The sequence below is a fragment of the Cetorhinus maximus genome, chromosome 14 (assembly GCF_964194155.1).
Source record: "Cetorhinus maximus chromosome 14, sCetMax3.hap1.1, whole genome shotgun sequence".
NCBI classification, from domain to species: domain Eukaryota; kingdom Metazoa; phylum Chordata; class Chondrichthyes; order Lamniformes; family Cetorhinidae; genus Cetorhinus; species Cetorhinus maximus.
In genome coordinates this window covers 114,495,669-114,516,905 of record NC_135892.1, presented here as the reverse complement: position 1 = coordinate 114,516,905, position 21,237 = coordinate 114,495,669, and the positions used below count along the sequence as shown (strand labels likewise).

General features: G+C 47.2%; 1 protein-coding gene across 1 annotated transcript in view; it reads left to right on the top strand.

The window, feature by feature from the left end:
- Window positions 1-7,951: 7,951 nt before the first annotated feature.
- LOC144690011 (immunoglobulin superfamily member 3-like) overlaps window positions 7,952-21,237 on the top strand; it is a 57,885-nt gene continuing 44,599 nt past the window's right edge. The window contains exons 1-3 of the mRNA XM_078557542.1: window positions 7,952-8,097; window positions 15,458-15,802; window positions 18,329-18,676. Coding sequence (XP_078413668.1) covers window positions 15,538-15,802; window positions 18,329-18,676 — 613 coding nt within the window. The 5' untranslated portion in view covers window positions 7,952-8,097; window positions 15,458-15,537. The remainder of the gene's footprint in view (window positions 8,098-15,457; window positions 15,803-18,328; window positions 18,677-21,237) is intronic.

The following is a 21,237-nucleotide window of genomic DNA, read 5'->3' as shown; positions in this document are numbered from 1 at the left end:
ATCTTCCATTCCAGAGTTCGCTCCGTGGAGCAGGATGAGACGTGCTCACGTTTCTTCCTCCAAAAGGTACACAGAGAGCGCTCTGTGATCAGCAGCCTGAAGGAAGAAGACGGCTCAGTAAAGTCATCGCAGTCCGACATTTTGAGGATCAGTAAATCCTTTTATGCCAGATTGTATGACGTGAAGCCCACAGACAGCACAGCCTCCCAGTCCTTCCTGTCCTCTATCACGGAGGTCTTAGACGACAGTACGCGGGAGAGCCTGGACAAACCGCTAACTCCTGATGAACTGACTAAGGCCCTCGAGTCCTTCGAGAAGAGTAAAACTCCCGGAAGCGACGGCTTGCCGGCGGAGTTGTATTCGGCTCTGTGGGACTTGATCGGCCCAGACCTGCTAGGAGTGTACGAGAGTATGCTCCTGGCCGGTAGTATGTCAGAATCCATGAGGAAAGGCATCATCACCCTCATCTACAAGCACAAGGGGGAAAGGGAGGAAATTAGAAATTGGCGACCTATTTCACTGTTGAATGTGGAACATAAGATTCTGTCCAAGGTCATCGCCAATCGGGTCAAGTCTGCCCTGGAGTCTGGTGATCCACCCTGACCAGACCTGCTCTGTGCCAGGCAGGAAGATCTCTGACAGCCTGGCGCTGCTCAGGGATACGATTGCCTATGTACAGGACAGGGGTGTGGACACCTTCCTCATCAGCCTGGATCAGGAGAAGGCCTTTGACAGAATATCACACACCTACATGGTGGATGTGCTCTCCAAAATGGGGTTTGGGGAGGGAATTCGCAATTGGATCCAACTGCTTTACACTAACATCAGTAGCACAGTCTCAATCAATGGGTGGGAATCAGATAGCTTTCCTATTAAATCTGGAGTCAGGCAGGGCTGCCCTCTCTCCCCTGTCCTGTTTGTGTGTTGCATAGAACCCTTTGCTGAGTCCATCAGGGAGGATCCGGGCATAAGAGGAGTGACGATCCCAGGCAGTGGAGGCACTCAGGTCAAAGCCTCCCTGTACATGGACGATGTCGCCGTCTTCTGCTCAGATCCGCTGTCGGTGCGCAGACTGATCCACATCTGCGACCAGTTCCAACTGGCCTCGGGAGTCAAGGTAAATCGTGGGAAGAGCGAGGCCACGTTCTTCGGGAACTGGGCTGACCGATCCTTTGTCCCCTTCACTGTCAGGGCTGACGGCCTGAAGGTGCTGGGGATATGGTTCGGAGGGACCGGGGCATGCGTTGAAACTGGAAGGAGTGAGTGTCTATGGTGAAAAGGAAACTGGGCACGTGGGAGCGACGCTCCCTCTCCATTGCGGGTAAGAACCTGGTCATCAGGTGTGAGGCACTCTCACTGTTGCTGTACGTGGCGCAGGTCTGGCCCATTCCACACTCCTGCACGATGATGATCACCCGAGCCATATTTCGCTTTATCTGGAAGTCGAAAATGGATAGTATCCGCAGGGACGCGATGTATAAGCCTCTAGATGAAGGGGTAAAAACGTGTCCAACATCGCCCTCATACTGATGGCCACCTTTGTGTGCAGCTGCATCAAGCTGTGTGTAGACCCTCAGTACGCAAACACCAAGTGTCACTACGTGCTGAGGTTCTACCTGTCCTCGGTGTTGCGAAGGATGGGTCTGGCCACGCTGCCGCGGAACGCTCCAAGTAGTTGGACCGTGCCGTACCACCTGTCCCTGGTGGAAAAATTTATGCAGAAAAACACCTTTGACCACAAGTCCATCAGGCAGTGGTCAGCACGTAACGTCCTAGAGGCCCTGAGGGAAAAGGAGAGGGTGGATCCTGTGGGATGGTTCCCCCAGCAGACTGTCAAAGTCATTTGGCAGAATGCCTCATCGCCAGAACTTTCCAACAAGCACCAAGACGTGGCTTGGCTGGTGGTGAGAAAGGCCCTCCCTGTCAGATCCTTCCTACACGCCAGGAGTCTCACCCCCTCTGCACGTTGCCCTCGAGGTGGCTGTGGTGGGGAAGAGACCGTTGTTCACCTCCTTGTGGATTGTGCCTTTGTAAAGAAGGTCTGGAGAGAGATGCAGTGGTTTCTGTCGAGGTTCATCCCGAGCAGTTCTGTGACACAGGACTCTGTGCTCTACGGGCTGTTCCCAGGGACACACACCGAGACAAACATCAACTGCAGCTGGAGGATCATCAACTCGGTGAAAGACGCTCTTTGTTCTGCCCGAAACTTGTTGGTTTCCAGCGCAAAGAGTTGTCCCCGACCGAGTGTTGCGGACTGGCACATTCCAAGGTCCAGGACTACGTGCTGAGGGACGCACTAAAGCTTGGGGCAGCCGCTGCAAAGGCGCAATGGGGAAAGGTCGCTGTCTAAGACCTTTCTGCCATAGTGCATCGAGGGGCTGGGAACTGTTGAGAGCCCCTCGGGCTGTACAGATCAAAATGAATGTCTGCATTGAGTACCAATCGTATTGAAGCACCTCAGAGTGCAACATGATGTATGTCGATAACTCCAATCCCATTGTCTGACTGTCTGCATTGACCATATTGAAATGATTGTAATATTCATTGATTGTATTGATGCACCTTGTGATCCATGTGTAAAAGTTGAATCTGATTGTACTTATGCGATGGTGAGTTTGAAATGGTTTGGAATGTTCTTCCAGATATTTGATGAATATAGTATATTTTTCAACAAAAAACCTGGGTCCTCCCACTGGAGCTGTGACCTGATGTGGAAGGACCATGACTTTGATCCTATCTGCTCACCCAGCGGAAGAGACCGATTAGCTCGCTGTGTCTTTAGTCGAGTGCTTCTAAGCTGGTGTGAAATTTATTGGGCTTTTTTCACTGTCCTGCTTTTCTCTATTTCAGTGTTTCTGAAATCGTGAATGTTTTTTTGGCGGAAGAAACGAGGAGTCTCTTTGATCCTCTTCAAATTCAAACAGTCCCATCTTCTTCATAAATGCAAATCCTCAATGTTTCCCACTGACAGACAATTTTCTAGTCAGAGTGAACTCATTTCTTTACTCAGAATCTAGTGCTTTCCGATACAGCTGGTGATCAGGGGGAGGAAGACAGATCGCAGGAGGGGCAAGCAAGATTCCAGGGGGGAGGGAGGGAGATTGAGGGGGGGAAGGAGGCAGTTAAGAGCAGAAAACGAGTTTGAGGAATGGGGGTGAAGCTCTCCTGCTCCCCCCGGCCCACAAACCTTGCTCCAAAATGTTCTCACTCTCTGGATCTGGCTGCCTTCACTTCCATTTGGTTGCCAGGATACCCGAGCTTTGGGGCTGCCATTATCTGACAACAGGGGCCTCATTAACATATTACTCAGACACCCTGAAACTCAGTTACACGGGAATTTGGGGTTTTCACCAAGGGTTGTGGTTAGAGCGCTGGGGGTGGGGGGTGGTTAAAACCTCCCACTGTGGGGTTGGTACAGAACACCAGCTCAACATGAGGAGGAAGACAATTGGCTCAATAACTAAAGAGGAAGTGTGAGGAAAGTGAAGAATGTTATCTCCATGCGTGACTTCAATCTGCCAAAAATAAACCGTGAAGCCCATGTGGGTGTGGATCAGAGTGGGTAGATATACCGTGTGACTGCTCCTTAACCCAATGTGTTAAGGAAGCAATGGTCACCGTGATCTGCTGTTTGTTGATGAACTGAAAAATGTAAAGGAAATGCAAGTCATAACTGAAGGTCCAGGGACCACAGAATGATACAGTTTAAGATGAGCTGGAAACCTGAAGATATAAAACCAGGACCAGGAACAGAATCTGGGCCTCCCCTTCCCCAGGCTCTCTACTCCCTCCAGGAACGTGTTCAGCTGGTGCCTCTTCCACCTCCACCCCCCACCCAAATCCACTCCCCTACACCAGTTACCCTATGCTGGGGATGTTCCCTCACACCGCACTTACTCCACATTGGAATTGCCATATTGTCTCTTTTACTGGTGTCAGACTCCTTAGTGTTGCTGTTTTTAGTGGCTCCAGAATTTGTCTCTTTCTTTTCATTTTTGCCTCTCTCGATCTGTCTTCTTGTTTCTGACTCTGTTCTGCACCATAGCTTTCCGATAAGAAGCACTGAGTGGTGTGGTGCGATGTGTGACGATCGGGGTGTGGTGCGACAGAGTGGTGTGTGCTGGGGCCGTACGGTGTGGGGCGGCATGTGTGCAATGGTGTGGTGTAGGGAGGTGGGTGAGGTGTGGAGTGATGTCGTGTGGTGAAGTCTGGTAAGGTGCAACACGCCATGGTGTCTGACAGCACAGTGTGAGAGTGAGCTGTGTGAGAGTGGGATGTGTGGGGGTGAGCTGTGTGTGGGGGTGAGCTGTGGGGGGGTGAGCTGTGTGTGGGGGTGAGATGTGTGATGGAGAGCTGTGTGGGGGTGAGCTGTTTGTGGGGGTGAGCTGTGTGGGGGTGAGCTGTGTGGGGGTGAACTGTGTGTGGGGGTGAGCTGTGTGGGGGTGAGCTGTGTGTGGGGGTGAGCTGTGTGTGGGGGTGAGCTGTGTGGGGGTGAGCTGTGTGGGGGTGAGCTGTGTGTGGGGTTGAGCTGTGTGGGGGTGAGCTCTGTGTGGGTGTGAGCTGTGTGTGGGGGTGAGCTGTGTGGGGGTGAGCTGTGTGGGGGTGAGCTGTGTGGGTGTGAGCTGTGTGGGAGTGAGCTGTGTGGGGGTGAGCTGTGTGGGGGTGAGCTGTGTGAGGGTGAACTGTGTGTGTGGGGGTGAGCTGTGTGCGGGTGAGCTGTGTGAGGGTGAGCTGTGTGTGGGGGTGAGCTGTGTGCGGGTGAGCTGTGTGGGGGTGAGCTGTGTGGGGGGGGTGAGCTGTGTGGGGGTGAGCTGTGTGGGAGGGTGAGCTGTGTGCGCGGGTGAGCTGTGTGCGGTGTGAGCTGTATGGGGGGTGAGCTGTGTGTGGGGGTGAGCTGTGTGGGGGGGTGAGCTGTGTGGGGGTGAGCTGTGTGGGGGTGAGCTGTGTGTGGGGTTGAGCTGTGTGGGGGTGAGCTGTGTGTGGGGGTGAGCTGTGTGTGGGGGTGAGCTGTGTGGGGGTGAGCTGTGTGGGGGTGAGCTGTGTTGGGGTGAGCTGTGAGGGGTGGGTGAGCTGTGTGGGGGTGAGCTGTGTGGGTGTGAGCTGTGTGGGGGTGAGCTGTGTGGGGCTGAGCTGTGTGTGGGGGTGTGAGCTGTGTGGGGGTGAGCTGTGTGGGGTTGAGCTGTGTGTTGGGGTGAGCTGTGTGGGTGTGAGCTGTGTGTGGGGGTGAGCTGTGTGGGGGTGAGCTGTGTGGGTGTGAGCTGTGTGTGGGGGTGAGCTGTGTGGGGGGTGAGTTGTGAGGGGGTGAGCTGTGTGTGGGGGTGAGCTGTGTGTGGGGGTGAGCTGTGTGTGGGGGGGTGAGCTGTGTGTGGGTGAGCTGTGTGTGGGGGTGAGCTGTGTGTGGGGGGGTGAGCTGTGTGTGGGTGAGCTGTGTGTGGGGGTGAGCTGTGTGCGGTGTGAGCTGTGTGGGAGGGTGAGCTGTGTGTGTGGGGTGAGCTGTGTGGGGGTGAGCTGTGTGTGGGGGTGAGCTGTGTGTGGGGGTGAGCTGTGTGGGGGTGAGCTGTGTGTGTGGGGTGAGCTGTGTGGGGGTGAGCTGTGTGGGGGTGAGCTGTGTGTGGGGGTGAGCTGTGTGGGGGTGAGCTGTGTGTGTGGGGTGAGCTGTGTGGGGGTGAGCTGTGTGTGGGGGTGAACTGTGTGTGGGGGTGAGCTGTGTGGGGGTGAGCTGTGTGGGGGTGAGCTGTGTGGGGGGTGTGAGCTGTGTGTGGGGGTGAGCTGTGTGGGTGTGAGCTGTGTGTGGGGGTGAGCTGTGTGGGTGTGAGCTGTGTGTGGGGGTGAGCTGTATAGGTGTGAGCTGTGTGGGGGTGAGGTGTGTGGGGGGGTGAGCAGTTTGAGAGGGAGTAATGTGAGGGTGAGCTGATTGATGAGCAGACTGTGGGTAAACGGACGTTGTGACTTGACCCGAGAAAGATTTTTTCGTGACCTTAATGAGCCTCACCCAACTTTTCCCAGCTTCTATCACCAGGCAGGGGATTTGCAGAAATTCCCCTTCTCAAACCTTGATCAATTTGCCCTCGATTACACAACCCCACCTGCTGAAAACTGCAGTTTAATCACGGACATGGGGTGAAGCAACCAAGCGCTGAGTAACAAAGATCTAATGGGTGAGAGAGTCGATTCAGTGAATGGAGCCAAGATGTTAGGGAGAGTGCTGGCTGAGGCTAACATCTGGGTTGATTAACGCAGACCCAAATTCAGGACCAAGACCTGAAAACTGCCCCATACCTTGGAAGTGGAAGTAGAGGGAGTTCACTCTCCATGTGTGGGACAGCACTCACTGTAGAGCAAGTCAATGCAAACTGAGAATAATCATTTCCGATTGGCACAGGGAAAGGGCACAGGGTCAGGGTAAGCCCTGGACGGACTTCCTTAAAGGTGGACACTAGATCACTCGATACTGGGACTATATCAGCATTGTAAATCTGGCGGGGTGCGACTGAATCAAGCTTTTTGTACGTGAACCTACTTCAGAATCTGGGGCTGGAGATTGCAAAATATCACTGAAGCTGAGAGCTTTTTTCCTGATTTTCCTGCTGCTTTTCACACCAACACCCGTAACCAGCAACAACTGGGAGGCATTATCTACAGCAGGAGTGATAGGTTCCTCAGGGCAGGCTCGGCGGGCGGGCGGGCCTGGGAGTGGTCAGGAAGCTGACCGCTGCCCGCGATCGGGCCCCTGCCCACAGTTTCACGTTGGTGGGGCAATTAACAGCCAGCCTGTGTGAATTGTGCGCTGCAGCGCTCAGTGTTGCTGGGTTGAGGGCAGGAGGAGTGTGAACACTGATGTTCATGAGGGTGCACACAGTAAAATCTCCCTGAGGGCAGGGAGCTTCCACAGGGAGCTGAAGACTTTTGAAATAAAATATAAAGATATTAAACCATCATGTGACCCTGTCACATGAGCAGGGACATGTTAAATATGAGTATTAAAAATTCTTTTTTTAAATTAACCAGTCGAAACCTCATCCAGCCCATGGCCAAAAATGCAAAGGCCACTTGACCTTTTCACCCGCCCACCAACTGAATGGTTGGATGGACAGTGGAAAATTTGAGACAATTAATTGATTAAGGGCCTTAATAAGCCATTTAATTGTCCGTGGGCGACACTGCTAACCCCTGTGTGTCCCCCAACTGAGTGTGCGATGACATTGGGATGCTCACCTGATGTCATCATGTGTCATTTTACACTCATTTGGGTTGGGCACAGGCCTGTCCAATGAGAGGAAAATTCTTCTCTATATGTGTAGTAATTATAGTTTGGGGAAATGGAGGACTGTAGCTTTAAGAATCATCTTGGGCTGTAAGATCACATGATCTATGTAAATCAATGTGTTATGAGCCCCGGGGGAACCTCTACAGGGAGAGTACTTCTTTAGTTATGGAGTTTGATGCACACGTGTAGTTGCCTCAGGTCTTGTAAATAAAGTCAAATATTTGCACTGAGAAAAGTTGTCTGAAGATCAGCTTTATAAGAATATGCTTTTGGGTTAACTTTATCCTGTTGATTGTTGGTCTGTACAGTGGAATGTGCAAGAGTGAAACTTGGGCATATGTTTAGAATAATGAGATTATTAATGGTGATAATACACAAAGTGCATTCCTAAATGTATAAAGGTTTCATCATAACACTGATTTCAAATGAGTATTTTTGTCTTTTCACATCAGTTCTGAAATTCAGTTATTTTCTAGTTGCAGGTCTGGAGGCCGATCCGGTTCTGATCCAGCACCCTGAAATTGTGAAGGTGCCTGAGGGTGGAACAGTGGAGTTTCGGTGTGACTTGCGGTCCCAAAAAGAAGGTGACACTGTGAAGAAATCTGATGTCCACTGGTACAACCAAACCATTGGAAATGTTATATTAACTTATGAAACAAATAACAACATTATCTGGGTACAGCACCACCATAACCTTGAGCCTTCCAGAGATGTTGCCAATAACAGCTACATTCTGACTATCAGAGATGTGCAGTTCCGTGACTCCACTGTCTATATCTGTGGGATTTGGGGAAGGATCTTTGGAAATGGAAGCCGGCTGAATGTAACCAGTAAGTACTTTCTACAGTATATTAATTTTATTCCTGAAAATGTTACCATATAACCATCTCATATTTAAATAAATGTTATACAATGTTGTCACGTTTACAGTAACAAACCTGAGTGGAGGTTTTAACCACAGAATAGAGTAAAATCTGGATCAAACCCAACTTGTTTCACATTGAACAAATGAATATGGGTACATGGTGCAACAAAATCACACACAGAATCCAGTAATTGTGAAGGAAAAGAGCAGTAGTGGGTATAAATAGACCTACCTGATTAAATCAGGACATTGAGTGGGATCTATTTAGTGTAAAATACGTATATTATATATAAATTCATCACCAATCTGCACTTATCAATGAAAACAAAGATCTCTTGAGATTTTCCAAGCTAAAATAAATGATGTTTTAGCTTACCTAGTGTAATTAAAGAATGTGAAATTGACTTTCATAATGTTGCGACCATTCCCCGGGCGAGGTCCCCCAATTTGTAAAATCCCCAAACGGGACCCCAATTTTGTTATGCTCCTGGGTGAGAAGGTTTAAACTGGCTCCCCTTCTTTATTCAAGCCCCTTGGTTGGTCACAACAAGGTTAATTTAAAAGGGATCCCTCCCCCCGTGGATACCTTTCCCCAGTCCAAATGTATTAGAAGGAGCCAGTTTAGCCAGGCTTTTTTGTCTGAGAATGGATGTTTTTTTTAACTTTTTTGTGGGAATATTGTGCTATTCTGTAAAGAAGGCTGGGTGTCTGTGTGTGTGTGTCTCTCTGTGTGCATGTGGGTGTCTGCGTGTGTGTGTCTGTGTTTCTGTGTGTGTGTCTGTGTGTCTGTGTGTGTGTCTCTCTGTGTGCATGTGTGCGTCTGCAAGTGTGTGTCTGTGTGCATGTGTGTGTGTGTGTGTGTCTCTCTCTGTGTGTGTGTCTGTGTTTCTGTGTGTGTGTGTGTGTCTGCATGTGTCTCTGTGTGCGTGTGGGTGTCTGCGTGTGTGTGTCTGTGTTTCTGTGTGTGTGTCTGTATGTGTGTCCCTCTGTGTGTATGTGTGTCCCTCTGTGTGTGTGTGGGTGTTTACGTGTGTGTGTGTGTGTTTCTGTGTGCGTGTGGGTGTCTGCGTGTGTGTGTCTGTGTTTCTGTTTGTGTGTTTCTCTGTGTGTGTGTCTCTCTGTGTGTTTCTGTGTGTGTGTGTGTGATTGTGTGATTTAATTTAGCTGGGCGGGAGATTGAAAGGGGTCAGATTGTGTGTGGGTTTGGAAACATGAAAAGGATTGAGGTGTTAACTTGAGGTACAAGTAAATCAGTTAGATTTAACTTTTGCATTTTTTAAATAAGTTGAGAGCTTGTTTGAATATCAATGGGGGAGTCAGATGTACCAAGATACAATTTTGCATCTTGCAGTATTTCCATAGGTAAACAAGCAATGGGGATGTTATATTTTATTGACCCAAACAGGTATACAAATCAGTCTTTGGCTTGCTTGTGAGGTGCAGATGGTGAAATGTTGTAGCCGTTAAGTTGGGTGATTCCAGTAGATCTGACTTTGGCAGTTGAGCAGTTGGCTTGGAGACACTTGGTTCAGTAGGTTGGCTGATGAAGCCGTTCTATTTCTTTTTTGATTGTGGCTCTGTTGAGCTTTGCCTCCAGCAACAGAGGGGGAGAGAGAAATAGAAAGACTTTGCCTGCAACTGGTCTTCTTGTGCCATCACTCTCATAGCACACTAGTCCTCTAGCACACTGCACTGCTCTGCAGATAGCTTTTTAACCCATTTTCCCCCTTGTATTCCTGTCAGAGAAAAATAAATGTCTTGCATCCAGAGTCTCTCATTTTTTATTTCTAACCATTTTACACATTCACAGATATGAATCAACAGAAATTGGATTTTAGATGCCTGCTGAGATGTGGTAATCAGCCTTTGGCTTCCGCAACCACAGGAGATTAAAGTTCAGTCTTTTGCAACTTTCTTTTCTTCTTTTAAGTGTTTCTGATTAAAGAACACCATGACTGTTTGTCAGGTGCGACATTCCATGTTCTCTCAGGGCAGATCTGTCAGTATAATCCACAAAGGAATTATCCAGAAAGTGGTCACTTTACCTTTCAGCCAGCTTTTACTCAGTGTCCTTGCTTGTATTTCTTTAAAAACACATAAGCCTTCCTTAAAAAGTTCAATACACCCATAAGTAATTTGTGGCTGTAATCGGCTTTTCATGACAATAATGGCTGGACTATAAAGAATGTTAATTTCATTCTTCATACATTGAGGAAAAGCGAAATCTAAAGCCAGTCTTTTCCTTAGTCCAGGTTTATTTCAAAGTTTACAGAGAAAAGACCCAGATTGTCCACTTGGTCCCCCAACATCAAATTCTTTCGAGTTATCAACAGTCACAGATTGCAACTCTTTCGAGTACACTCACAGTTCTTGGTTTCCGGGAGTGGGACATGAACCCACAACCATCTGATTCAAAGGCGAGGGTGCTATGAACTGAGCCACAGCTGACACCTCCCTGCCCCAACATCAATGTGAACTGGTTTCATACACTTGCAATAAATCCTTAATCTTTCCCCAATTGGTGGCAGCTGCTGTTAATTACAAAACTTAAGGCTTGCACTCCATTGCAGCACTATTACTACAGTAATAAAGGAGAAGCTGTTATTTTGCAGTTAACTCTCAAGAAACTCTTTAATAACATGACAATTTCTTCTGTTGGCGTAGAATTTGCATAGAATGAATTGAGAAGGGAACAGGCCTGCGAGGCTGTGACCCAGAAGGGGAACAGGCCCAACCTGGTAGGAAGCCTGAAGTTTGCTAACTGGGAATGTACAATTTAAATAAACATACAAACATGAAGCAAGAATTTGAGTGTAAAGGGCGTATTCTCAAAGTTTCACCCAGAAGGAAAATATATTGAAAATTCAGGGTATGTTGCCCATGATGCAGATTCCCTGCAGAGATTCTCCCTAAATATTGCAGAGCTGTGTAAAGCCCAGGTACAGGTTTGTTCTCATATAAAAATGTGTTGTGTTTTCAGGGGAATTATAGTTAGAAAATGGGCAGGTTTGGATAGGGAGAGTGTTAAAGTCTTAAAACTCAGGTGCCTTCCCAAACAAACCTCTGACCCATCTACTTTTGGCTTTAACTAAGGCCAGGCTGGACAACCAATCCACGTCAAGGAGGCGAGTTGACACTTTAACTATTATAATGAGGCTAAGAGTCTCCCTGTTCACCTTTGCCCATTAACGTGATCATCTGGGTTTCTCGAGCCTCAGGAAAACCAGTATCTACCTCCCAGACCAGGAGGTCAGGACCCTTATACCCACTCTCTGCCTGTCTATGCCCCTCAATAGGGCACCCAAACCCCTTAAGCTACCAACCAGGCCACCAGCCCATCCCTACACGATGCCACCCTTTCCAGAGTCTCCAACATCTTCACAAGCTTCTCCCATACCCACCTGACACAACCTCCCCCCACCGAGTCATTTGATCTTGCCCCAGGACCTGGAGATTGACAGCCATCCTGGACCATCACTCCTTTCTCCTGCAGTTGACCGCCCCACCAGCTCCTGATCCACCCATCACCCTCGCCGGGAAGAGCCACTCACACCTCCCCACATCCCCATTTCAGGAGATGATCACCTTTGTCCTTCAACCTTCTCCATCCTGTTCCCGATCCGACTGGAAGCCAATCCAGGCTTCCGGGCAAGGTTCCTATCAGTGAGGTCACACGCACACTGTTGAGTTAAAATCCGACTTTAGGATTTCCCATATCTTTCCCACACCGCCCCTCACATCCCCATCCCCCCACACCAGGAGGGCCAAGGAAGTAACAATCCAGACCCTCATCTCCAGCGCCTTGTAGCCCAAGAGCACAATTCTTATGAACACCACTTGGAGAAAGGATTGAGTGTATCCAGGGCACTGGTGTGCTCTGATAGGCAGTTTCAATGTCCATCATCAATTGTACTTACACTGACCGAGCTGACTGAGCTCTGAAGGATGTAACTCCCAGACTGGGTTTGTGGTAAGCAGTGACAAAACCAACCCGAGAGAATTACTTATTGACCCTTGTGCTCCTCAATCAGCAATAACATTTTGCATTTATATAGCACCTTGAACATAGCTAAAATATCCCAAGGCCTCTCACATCCGATTACTTCACATCCATCTTCACCCAAGGGAATGAGGATGAAGGTATAGAACTCGGGGAGAGAGACTGCGAGGTTCTTGAGCAAATTGATATAGGGAGTGACAAGGTATTGGAGGTGTTGGCAGGCTTAAAAGTGGACAAATCTCCAGGTCCGGATGATCTGTGTCCCAGACTGCTGAGGGAGGCAAGGGAGGAGATCGCAGGGGCTCTGAACCAAGTTTTTAATTCCTCTCTGGCCACGGGGGAGGTGCCAGAGGACTGGAGAACAGCTAATGTGGTTCCGCTATTTAAAAAGGGTTGTAGAGATAAGCCAGGGAACTACAGGCCAGTGAGTCTCGCATCAGTGGTAGGGAAACTATTGGAGAAATTTCTGAAGGAGAGAATCTATCTCTACTTGGAGAGGCAAGGTTTGATCAGGGATAGTCAGCATGGCTTTGTCAGAGGGAGGTCATGCCTAACAAATTTGATTGAATTTTTTGAGGAGGTGACCAGGTGTGTAGATGAGGGTAGTGCAGTTGATGTAGTTTATATGGATTTCAGCAAAGCCTTTGACAAGGTCCCACATGGGAGACTTCTAAAGAAGGCAAATGCACATGGGATACAGGGTAATTTGATAAGGTGGATTCAAAATTGGCTTAGTTGTAGGAGGCAGAGGGTGATAACAGGATGCTTTAGTGACTGGAAGCCAGTGTCCAGTGGCGTACCACAGGGATCTGTGCTGGATACCCTATTATTCGTCATTTATGTAAACAACATAGATGACTATGTGGGGGGTAGGATTACTAAGTTTGCGGATGACACAAATGATTGGCCGGGTGGTTATCAGTGAGGATGAATGTCTTGGGCTACAGGAAGATATAGATGGGATGGTCAAATGGGCAGATAAGTGGCAGATGGAATTTAACCCTGAAAAGTGTGAGGTATACTCTGTGGAAGGAGAAATTTGACAAGGAAGTATTCAATGAACAGCATGGCACTACGAAGTTCTGAGAAACAAAGGGGCCTTGGCGTGTGTGTCCATAGATCTCTGAAGGCAGAGGGGCATGTTAGTGGGGTGGTGAAAAAGGCATATGGGACACTTGCCTTTATCAATCGAGGCATAGATTACAAAAGCAGGGAGGTCATGTTGGAGTTGTATAGAAACTTGGTGAGGCCACAGCTGGAGCACTGTGTGCAGTTCTGGTCGCCACATTATAGGAAGGATGTGATTGCACTGGAGGGGGTGCAGAGGAGATTCACCAGGATGTTGCCTGGGATGAAACGTTTAAGTTATGAAGAAAGGTTGGATAGACTTGGGTTGTTTTTGTTGGAGCAGAGAAGACTGAGGGGCGACCTGATTGAGGTGTACAAGATTATGAGGGGCATGGACAGGTTGGATAGGGAGCCGCTATTCCCCTTAGTTGAAGGGTCAGCCAAAAGGGGACATAAGTTCAAGGTGAGGGGCAGGAGGTTTAGGGGGGATGTGAGTAAAAACTTTTTTACACAGAGGGTGGTGACGGTCTGGAATGCACTGCCTGGGAGGGTGGTGGAGGCGGGTTGCCTCACATCCTTTAAAAAGTACCTGAATGAGCACGTCATAACATTCAAGGCTATGGGCCAAGCGCTGGTAAATGAGATTAGGTAGGTAGGTCAGGTGTTTCTCATGTGTCGGTGCAGACTCGATGGGCTGAAGGGCCTCTTCTGCACTGTGTGATTCTGTGAGTTCACAGGAGCAATTATCAAACAATATTTGACATCGAGTCAGGTCCAAAACGTTTAGAGGTGAGATTCACAGCTCAACAGCATCAATACAGCAGCTGGAAGTCAGTGCAGAAAGTTCACAGATTAAAACAAACAATCTCACACACAATGACCGAGAAACAGCAGGTACCATGTATACAACAGCAAAGCAAATAACTGTTTAAAAGTCATTCAATCCCCAACTTGAAGCAGATCTCCTGTGACGAGCACTTTGGACACCACAGGAACCGACTTTAAACCGGTAATGACAATGGATAAGGACATGGGAAATTCATCAAGGGATTTAGTAACCTCTTTACATGTTTCTCTGGGATATAATAATGTCCATGCAGGCTTTCAACACAACCTGAAAATACTTCAGAAATCTTCTCCCATCGCAACTGCTGTATTCAGGCCTCTCTCTCCCATTCCCACACTGCTTGTTTGCTGGAGGTGAAGACCTGCTCCTTGAGTGTGACTGTGAAAAGGCAATGATTTCAGTGTAAATTAGGTACTCATAAATGCAGTGCAGGTAGAAGGCAACAACAACTTGCATTTACAAAGCTGCATCCACGTAAAAAAAATCTCCAAAAGTTTCCTAAAAATAGAGAAATGGTGACGGACACCAAAGACGTCAAGAGAAAAATTCGAAGAGGTAATGGAAACGTTGGTCTAAATGATGGGTTTTAGAAAGGTTTCAAAATTGGAGAGAGAAGTGGAGGGTTTAGTGAGCAAGTTCCAAGCAATAGTCTGAGGCAGCTAAAGGCTTTGTTAACAGTGGTGAGGTGTGAAGTGGGAGAGAACACAGAGACAGAGCAGTGAAGAGCACAGGCGTTATTGATCTGGAGGAGGCTGTTGAGATAGGGTGGACAACACCAGGTAGAGATTTGAAGATGAGTGCAGACTATCTAGTGAATTAAGAGAGAAGCAGACAGTGAATGACTCCAGTGAAGAATGAGCAGGGCCCAAGCTCAATGCTGGGAGTTGGGCTCGATGGATTTGAACAGGTTGTTTTGTGAGTTGTAAGGATGGAAATTGGATGAAGATGCAGCAACAGGGAGCACAGATAGGGCCGAATGGTTTGTTTGAGGAGAGGATTGATGGCAGCGGTTTTAAGTATTTGAGTAATGCTACTAGTGTTTGAGCTATAGTGTAAAGGATGAAGAAGGGTCAGGGGGAGTAAGGAGTAGAAACGAGTGGGGGAGAGGGAGCCGTTGAGGAAATATGAAGAGAGTAAATGGGAGAGAGAATGGGAAGAATCTGGAATGATGGGGTTCAGGGAGGAAGAATTGGGGCGGTTGGGAATGGGGAGGATTGGCAGAGGAAGCTGAACATGTGATCATAATCTTAGAAACAAAGAAATCCTTGAGCTTTTCAGATCAGACTGTTTGATCATTTGTTTAGTATTTACCCAAGGTAATGTGAGCTGATACATTTTTCATTGAAACACTTGAGATATTTTATAACCTTCAGACTGGTTTTGAAATTATTGATATTTTTCTCTTTGAAGGTGCAAATGCTCCAGTCCTTATCCAGTCTCCGAGTCTGGAACGTGTCACAGAGGGTCACACTGCACAGTTACAGTGCACCATGAGGAAAGCCGCAGTGACAGACACCGATGTTCACTGGTACCGGGAGCTACCAGGGAAAGATATGGAGCGGGTTTTAACACATGATATAAGGAACATCACACGACGGAGTCCAGGTTTCACTGGCCGTTTCCAGCCTTCCAGAGACACCTCCAATAACAGCTTCATTCTGACAATCACCAACGTCCAGCCCAGTGACACTGCCGTCTATTATTGCAAAGTGTGGGGAGATATCAGTGGGAATGGAACACGGCTGAATATAACCAGTAAGTATGTTTGGTTTAGTTTTATTCACAATAGCATCACTACACAGAGGGGAATTCTGTACCCATACACTCCCAGCAGAGGAATTGGGAATGTGATGTTGTAACCTAATCTCTGACCAATATCCCATGGGACTGTGACACCTCCCTGGGAGCATGACATTGTGAAATCCTTCTTCTATACACATTTCACCCTGAACGGAATTGATGAGCTTGATGTTAGTACTCTGTTTGGCCCCAAAATTGATTTCTGTTATCCAGGTAGACATTAGGAATTCAAAAGTAAATTAAAATTGAACATTACAAAACATTAATACTTGCCTTTATTAGTCGAGGCATAGAATATAAGGGCAGGGAGGTTATGTTGGAGCTGTATAAAGCAGTAGTTAGGCCACAGCTGGTGTACTGTGTGCAGTTCAGGTCGCCACATTATAGGAAGGATGTGATTGCACTGGAGGGGGTGCAGAGGAGATTCACCAGAATGTTGCCTGGGCTGGAGTGTTTCAACTATGAAGAGAGACTAGATAGGCTGGAGTTGTTTTCCTTAGAGCAGAGAAGGTTGAGGGCGGATCTGATAGAGGTCCACAAAATTATGAGGGGCATAGATAGGGTAGATAGGAAGAAACTTTTCCCCTTAGTGGAGGGATCTATAATCAAGTGGCATAGATTTAAGATAAGGGGCAGGAGGTTTATAGGGGGTTTGATGAAAGACTTTTTCACCCAGAGGGTGGTGGGAATCAGAAAATTACTGCCTGAGGGGGTGGTAGAGGCAGGAACCCTCACAACATTTAAGAAGTATTTAGATGAGCACTTGAAATGCCACAGCATACAGGGCTATGGGCCAAGTACTGGAAAATGGGATTAGAATAGATTGGGGCTTGATGGCCTGCATGGACACAATGGGCCGAAGGGCCTGTTTCTGTGCTGTATAACTCTGTGACTCTCTGATTAATGCAATAGTAATCTGTTACAGTGCAACTCAGACAGTAGATTTTTTTCAATAATTCCTCACATTTCTCTCTATTTTCTCCTTGTGAGTGTTCATCACAGTCACTAGTACAAGTTACCACAAACCCTCCATAACATCACCATTTCATCCCAACATCAGGCCTGAACCATTCTAATAAATCCCCTCTGCACCCTCTCTAAGGCCTTGTCATCCTCCCTGAAGTGTAGTGTCCAGAATTAGACACATTTCTCCAGCTGGGGCCTTACCGATGTTTATAAAGGTTTAGCATAACGCCCTTATTTTTGTATAGTATTCCCTATTAATAAGACCCAGGGTCCTGTCTGCATTTATAAACAGCCTTCTCCACTTGTCCTATCGTTGGAAGAATTGTGCTCATTCATCCTGAGGTCTCTGTTTACAATTGTACCATTTCATTCATATTCACCTCTCCTCACACTTACCAAACTTTCCCCACTTCTCTGTGGTCAATTTCGCCTGTCATGTCTCTGTCTATTTCACCAGTCTGTCAATATCTCCCTGGAGTCTGTCTCTATTCTTCTCACTTTTTGCTACATTTATCAGCTTTGAGTCACCTGTTCACTTGGAAATTGTGCTTCCTATACCTGAGTCCATTTTAAATATTTAAAAATGTTGCTCATGTCCCCTCTCAATGAGATATCATCGGTGTGAAAAAGCATAATTCTACCATCATACTGAGCCTCCTCCATTACTTAACTGGCCCTCTGAGGGTCCTTGGCACAGCTCTCCGCACACTCAGCTGCCATCACTTTAGTGAGTGTGCACAAGAGGGCTGCAAATTATTCTCAGGTATGGGTGTGCATTGTCCCAGCCTTCCATTGGCATTTTTAGGACAATAGCGTTAAATAGGAAAAGAATGAAATAGTTGCTTTTACATAGCGCCCTTTGCAACCTCAGTGCATCCCAACACATTTTACAGACAATGAAGAGCATTTGTGGTCACTGATGTGATGTAGGAAGCACACAAAGTTGCACAAACAGCAATTAAATAAATGGCCATCTCGCCTGGTTTAAGGATAATTATTGGCTGGGATTTTCCAGCTCCTCACACCAACGTGACCCTCTGGTCCCACTGATGTGAACGGGGATTTCAGTGGCTCACTGGCCCCTCCACAGGGAGGCTAGAAAATTCCAGCCCTTGTCTTGGATATCGGGTGAACTCTCCTGCTAATCTTTGAATAGTGTTTCACATCCAACTGTATGGGTGGACTTGGTTTAACACCTCAGTTCAGTGATGACTCCTCCTACAGTGCAGCCTCCATCATATATTCGATTGCCTAAATATGTGCTGAAATCCCTGGAGTGGGACCTGATCCCATTACCTTCTAACTCAGAGACAAGAACGCTGCCACTAAACCACACCACTAAACCGCACCTCACACTCTTGATCATGTTGAGTTGCACATTTCTCCAGCCACTCAGTTTGATGGATTAAACATCAGGCGGTCTTATAACATTACACTTTTTTATGAATTGTTGAACTTTGGATGATGGAGAAATATATTTCTTTGTGTTGAGCTCCATCTGTTCCCCACACACAGATCCATTGGCTGATCCCGTCCTTCTTCAGTATCCAAATGTTAGCAAGGTGCCAGAGGGTGTGACTGTCGAGCTACAATGTGCCATGTACAATGCCAGTGTGAATGATACCGATGTCCACTGGCACCACCAGAGACCTGGGTACAACAGCGAGTGGGCGTTGAGCCAGTTTGTGAACGGCACTATTACCAAGTCCCGGGGTTTTCACGACCGTTTTCAGCTTTCCAAGAATGTCAGCAGCAACAGTTACATTCTGACCATTGTGAATGTGACCCTCAAAGATACTGCTGTCTACAATTGCAGTGTGTGGAGCTACATCTATGGAGCAGGGACCCAGCTCAATGTAACTGGTAAGTCAATGTTAGCTAACACTGGCAGGGTGAACGTAACAGTACCTTACTGGGAACCTGTTTTACCTTCCCACAGCAGAGTAGACAAGTGGAAACATATACAGCCGCACACAATAGTGTAGTGGCCATGGAATGGAGATTGGAAATGTTGTTTGTGGAGTGAAAAATTCAAGAGTTGTATAGTGGAGATATGAGAATCAATAGTTTTTCTATCATCCATGGGATGTGGGTGTTGCTGACTAGGCCAGCATGTATTCTCCATCTTTAATTACCCCTTCAGAAGATGGTGGTGAGCTACCTTCTTGAACTTCCTCAAGCATAGATGTTTCATACAACTGAGTGTCTTGCTAAAGCACTTCAGAGGGCAGTTAAAAGTCAATCCCATTTCTGTGGGCCTGGAGTCACATGTAGGCCAGACTGGGTAAGGATGGCAAGATGTCCTTCCCCAAAGGACATCAGTGAAACAGGTGGGTTTTTATAACAATCCGATAGTTTCATGGCCACCATTACTGGGACTAAGATTTTTATTCAACATTTCTTAATTAACTGAATTCACAATCTGTAGATGCCACAAATGGATTTGACACATGAGAAATGTAAGAAAGAGGAACAGGTGTAGGACCTTTGACCTTCGAACCTGCTCCAACATTCAGTTTTCTCTTCTCCACCATCAACTCCACTTTCCCACCCTCTTCCCATCTCCTCTCATTCCACTGGAGATGAAAAATTGATCGAATTCAGTCCTGAATATACTCAACCGCTGAACACCTACAGTGCTGGAGAATTCCAAGGATACACAACTATTTTGCTCCCTGGTCTCATGGCCAGGCATCTTATTTTGAAATTGTGCCCCCTAATTCTAAACTCCCCAGACAGAGGAATCATCCTCCCAGCATCTACCCTGTCAAATCCCTGAGGAATTTTTAATGCTTCAATGAGTTTATCTTTTATTCTTCTAAACTCCAGAGATGATAGGCCTTGTCTAGTCAATGGGCAGGACCTTATGGTGATTGTTTAATTCCAGATGTGAGGACCATTTCCGGTTCCTGATCTATACAGGGCATCAGCGCACAATCCAGCACCACCCTCTGGGTGGAATATTTGATGTTGTTTACGTGGATTTCAGCAAGGCTTTTGACAAGGCTGATCAGTAAATTTCAAAGCTTGCAGGATCCAAGGAAAGGAGCTGATTGGATCCAAAGTTGGTTCAGTAGAAGGAAGCAAAGAGCAATGGTTGATGAGTGTTTTGTTTGTGATTGGAAGGCTGTTTCCAGAGGAGTGTGTTACGGCTCAGTAATAGTTCTCTTGCTTTTTGTGGTGCATAATGATTATGACTTAAGCGTAGGGAGTATAATTAAGAAGTTTGCAGATAATAAGGAAATTGGCCATGTGGTTGATAGTGAGGAAGAAACCTGGAGATTGAAGAAAGATATTAATAGCCTGATCAGGTGCACAGAAAAATAGCAAATGGAGTTTTGGAAATTTATGAGGTATTTCTTGTGGGAAAGCTAACAAGGCAAGGGAATGCACAATATATTTTTCATTCTTTCATGGGATGTGGGCATCACATTGCTCATCCCTAATTGCCCTTGAGAAGGTGGTGGTGAGCCACCTACTTGAAATGCTGCAGTCTATAGTGTAGGTACACCCACAGTGCTGTTAGAGAGGGAATTCCAGGATTCTGACCCAGCGACAGTGAAGGAACAGAGATATATTTCCAAGTCAGGATGATGTGTGACCTGGAGGGGAATTTGCACATGGTGGTGTTCTCATCTGTCTGCTGTCCTGGTCCTTCTAGCTGGTGGAGTTTGGAAATTCCTGTTTAAGGAGCCTTGGTGAATTGCTGCAGTGCGTCTTGTAGATGGTGCACAGACTGCTGCTACTGTGTGTCGGTGGTGGAGAGAGTGTACGTTTAAGGTGGTGGATGGGGTGCCAGTGAAGGCTGCTTTGTCCTGGATGGTGTCGAGCTTCTTCAGTGTTGTGGGAGCTGCACTCATCCAGGCAAGTGGGGTATATTCCATCACACTCCTGACTTGTGCCTTGTAGATGGTGGACAGGCTTTGGGGAGTCAGGAGGTGAGTTACTCGCTGCAGGATTCCGAGCCTCTAACCTGCTCTTTTAGCCACAGTATTTATATGGCTGGGTCCAGTTCAGTTTCTGGTCAATGGTAACCCCCAGGATGTTGATAGTGGGGGATTCAGTAGTGGTAATGCCATTGGAGATGGTCATTGCCTCATTATCTGGCACTTGTGTAGCATGAATATTGCTTGCCACAGTTTAAAAATAAGGAGTCGCTCATTTAAGACAGAGATACGGAGACATTTTTTTCTCTCAGAGGGTTGTGAGTCTTTGGAACTCTCTTCCTCAAAAGGCAGTGGAAGCAGAATTTTTGAATAATTTGAAGGCAGAGCTAGATAGATCCTTGAGAAGCAAGGGGGTGAAAGGTTAAGGGGGTAGGTAAGAATGTGGAGTTGAGGTTACAATCAGATCAGCCATGATCTTATTGAATAGCAGAGTAGAGCTGAGGGGTCGAGTGGCCAACTCCTGCTCCTAATTCATAT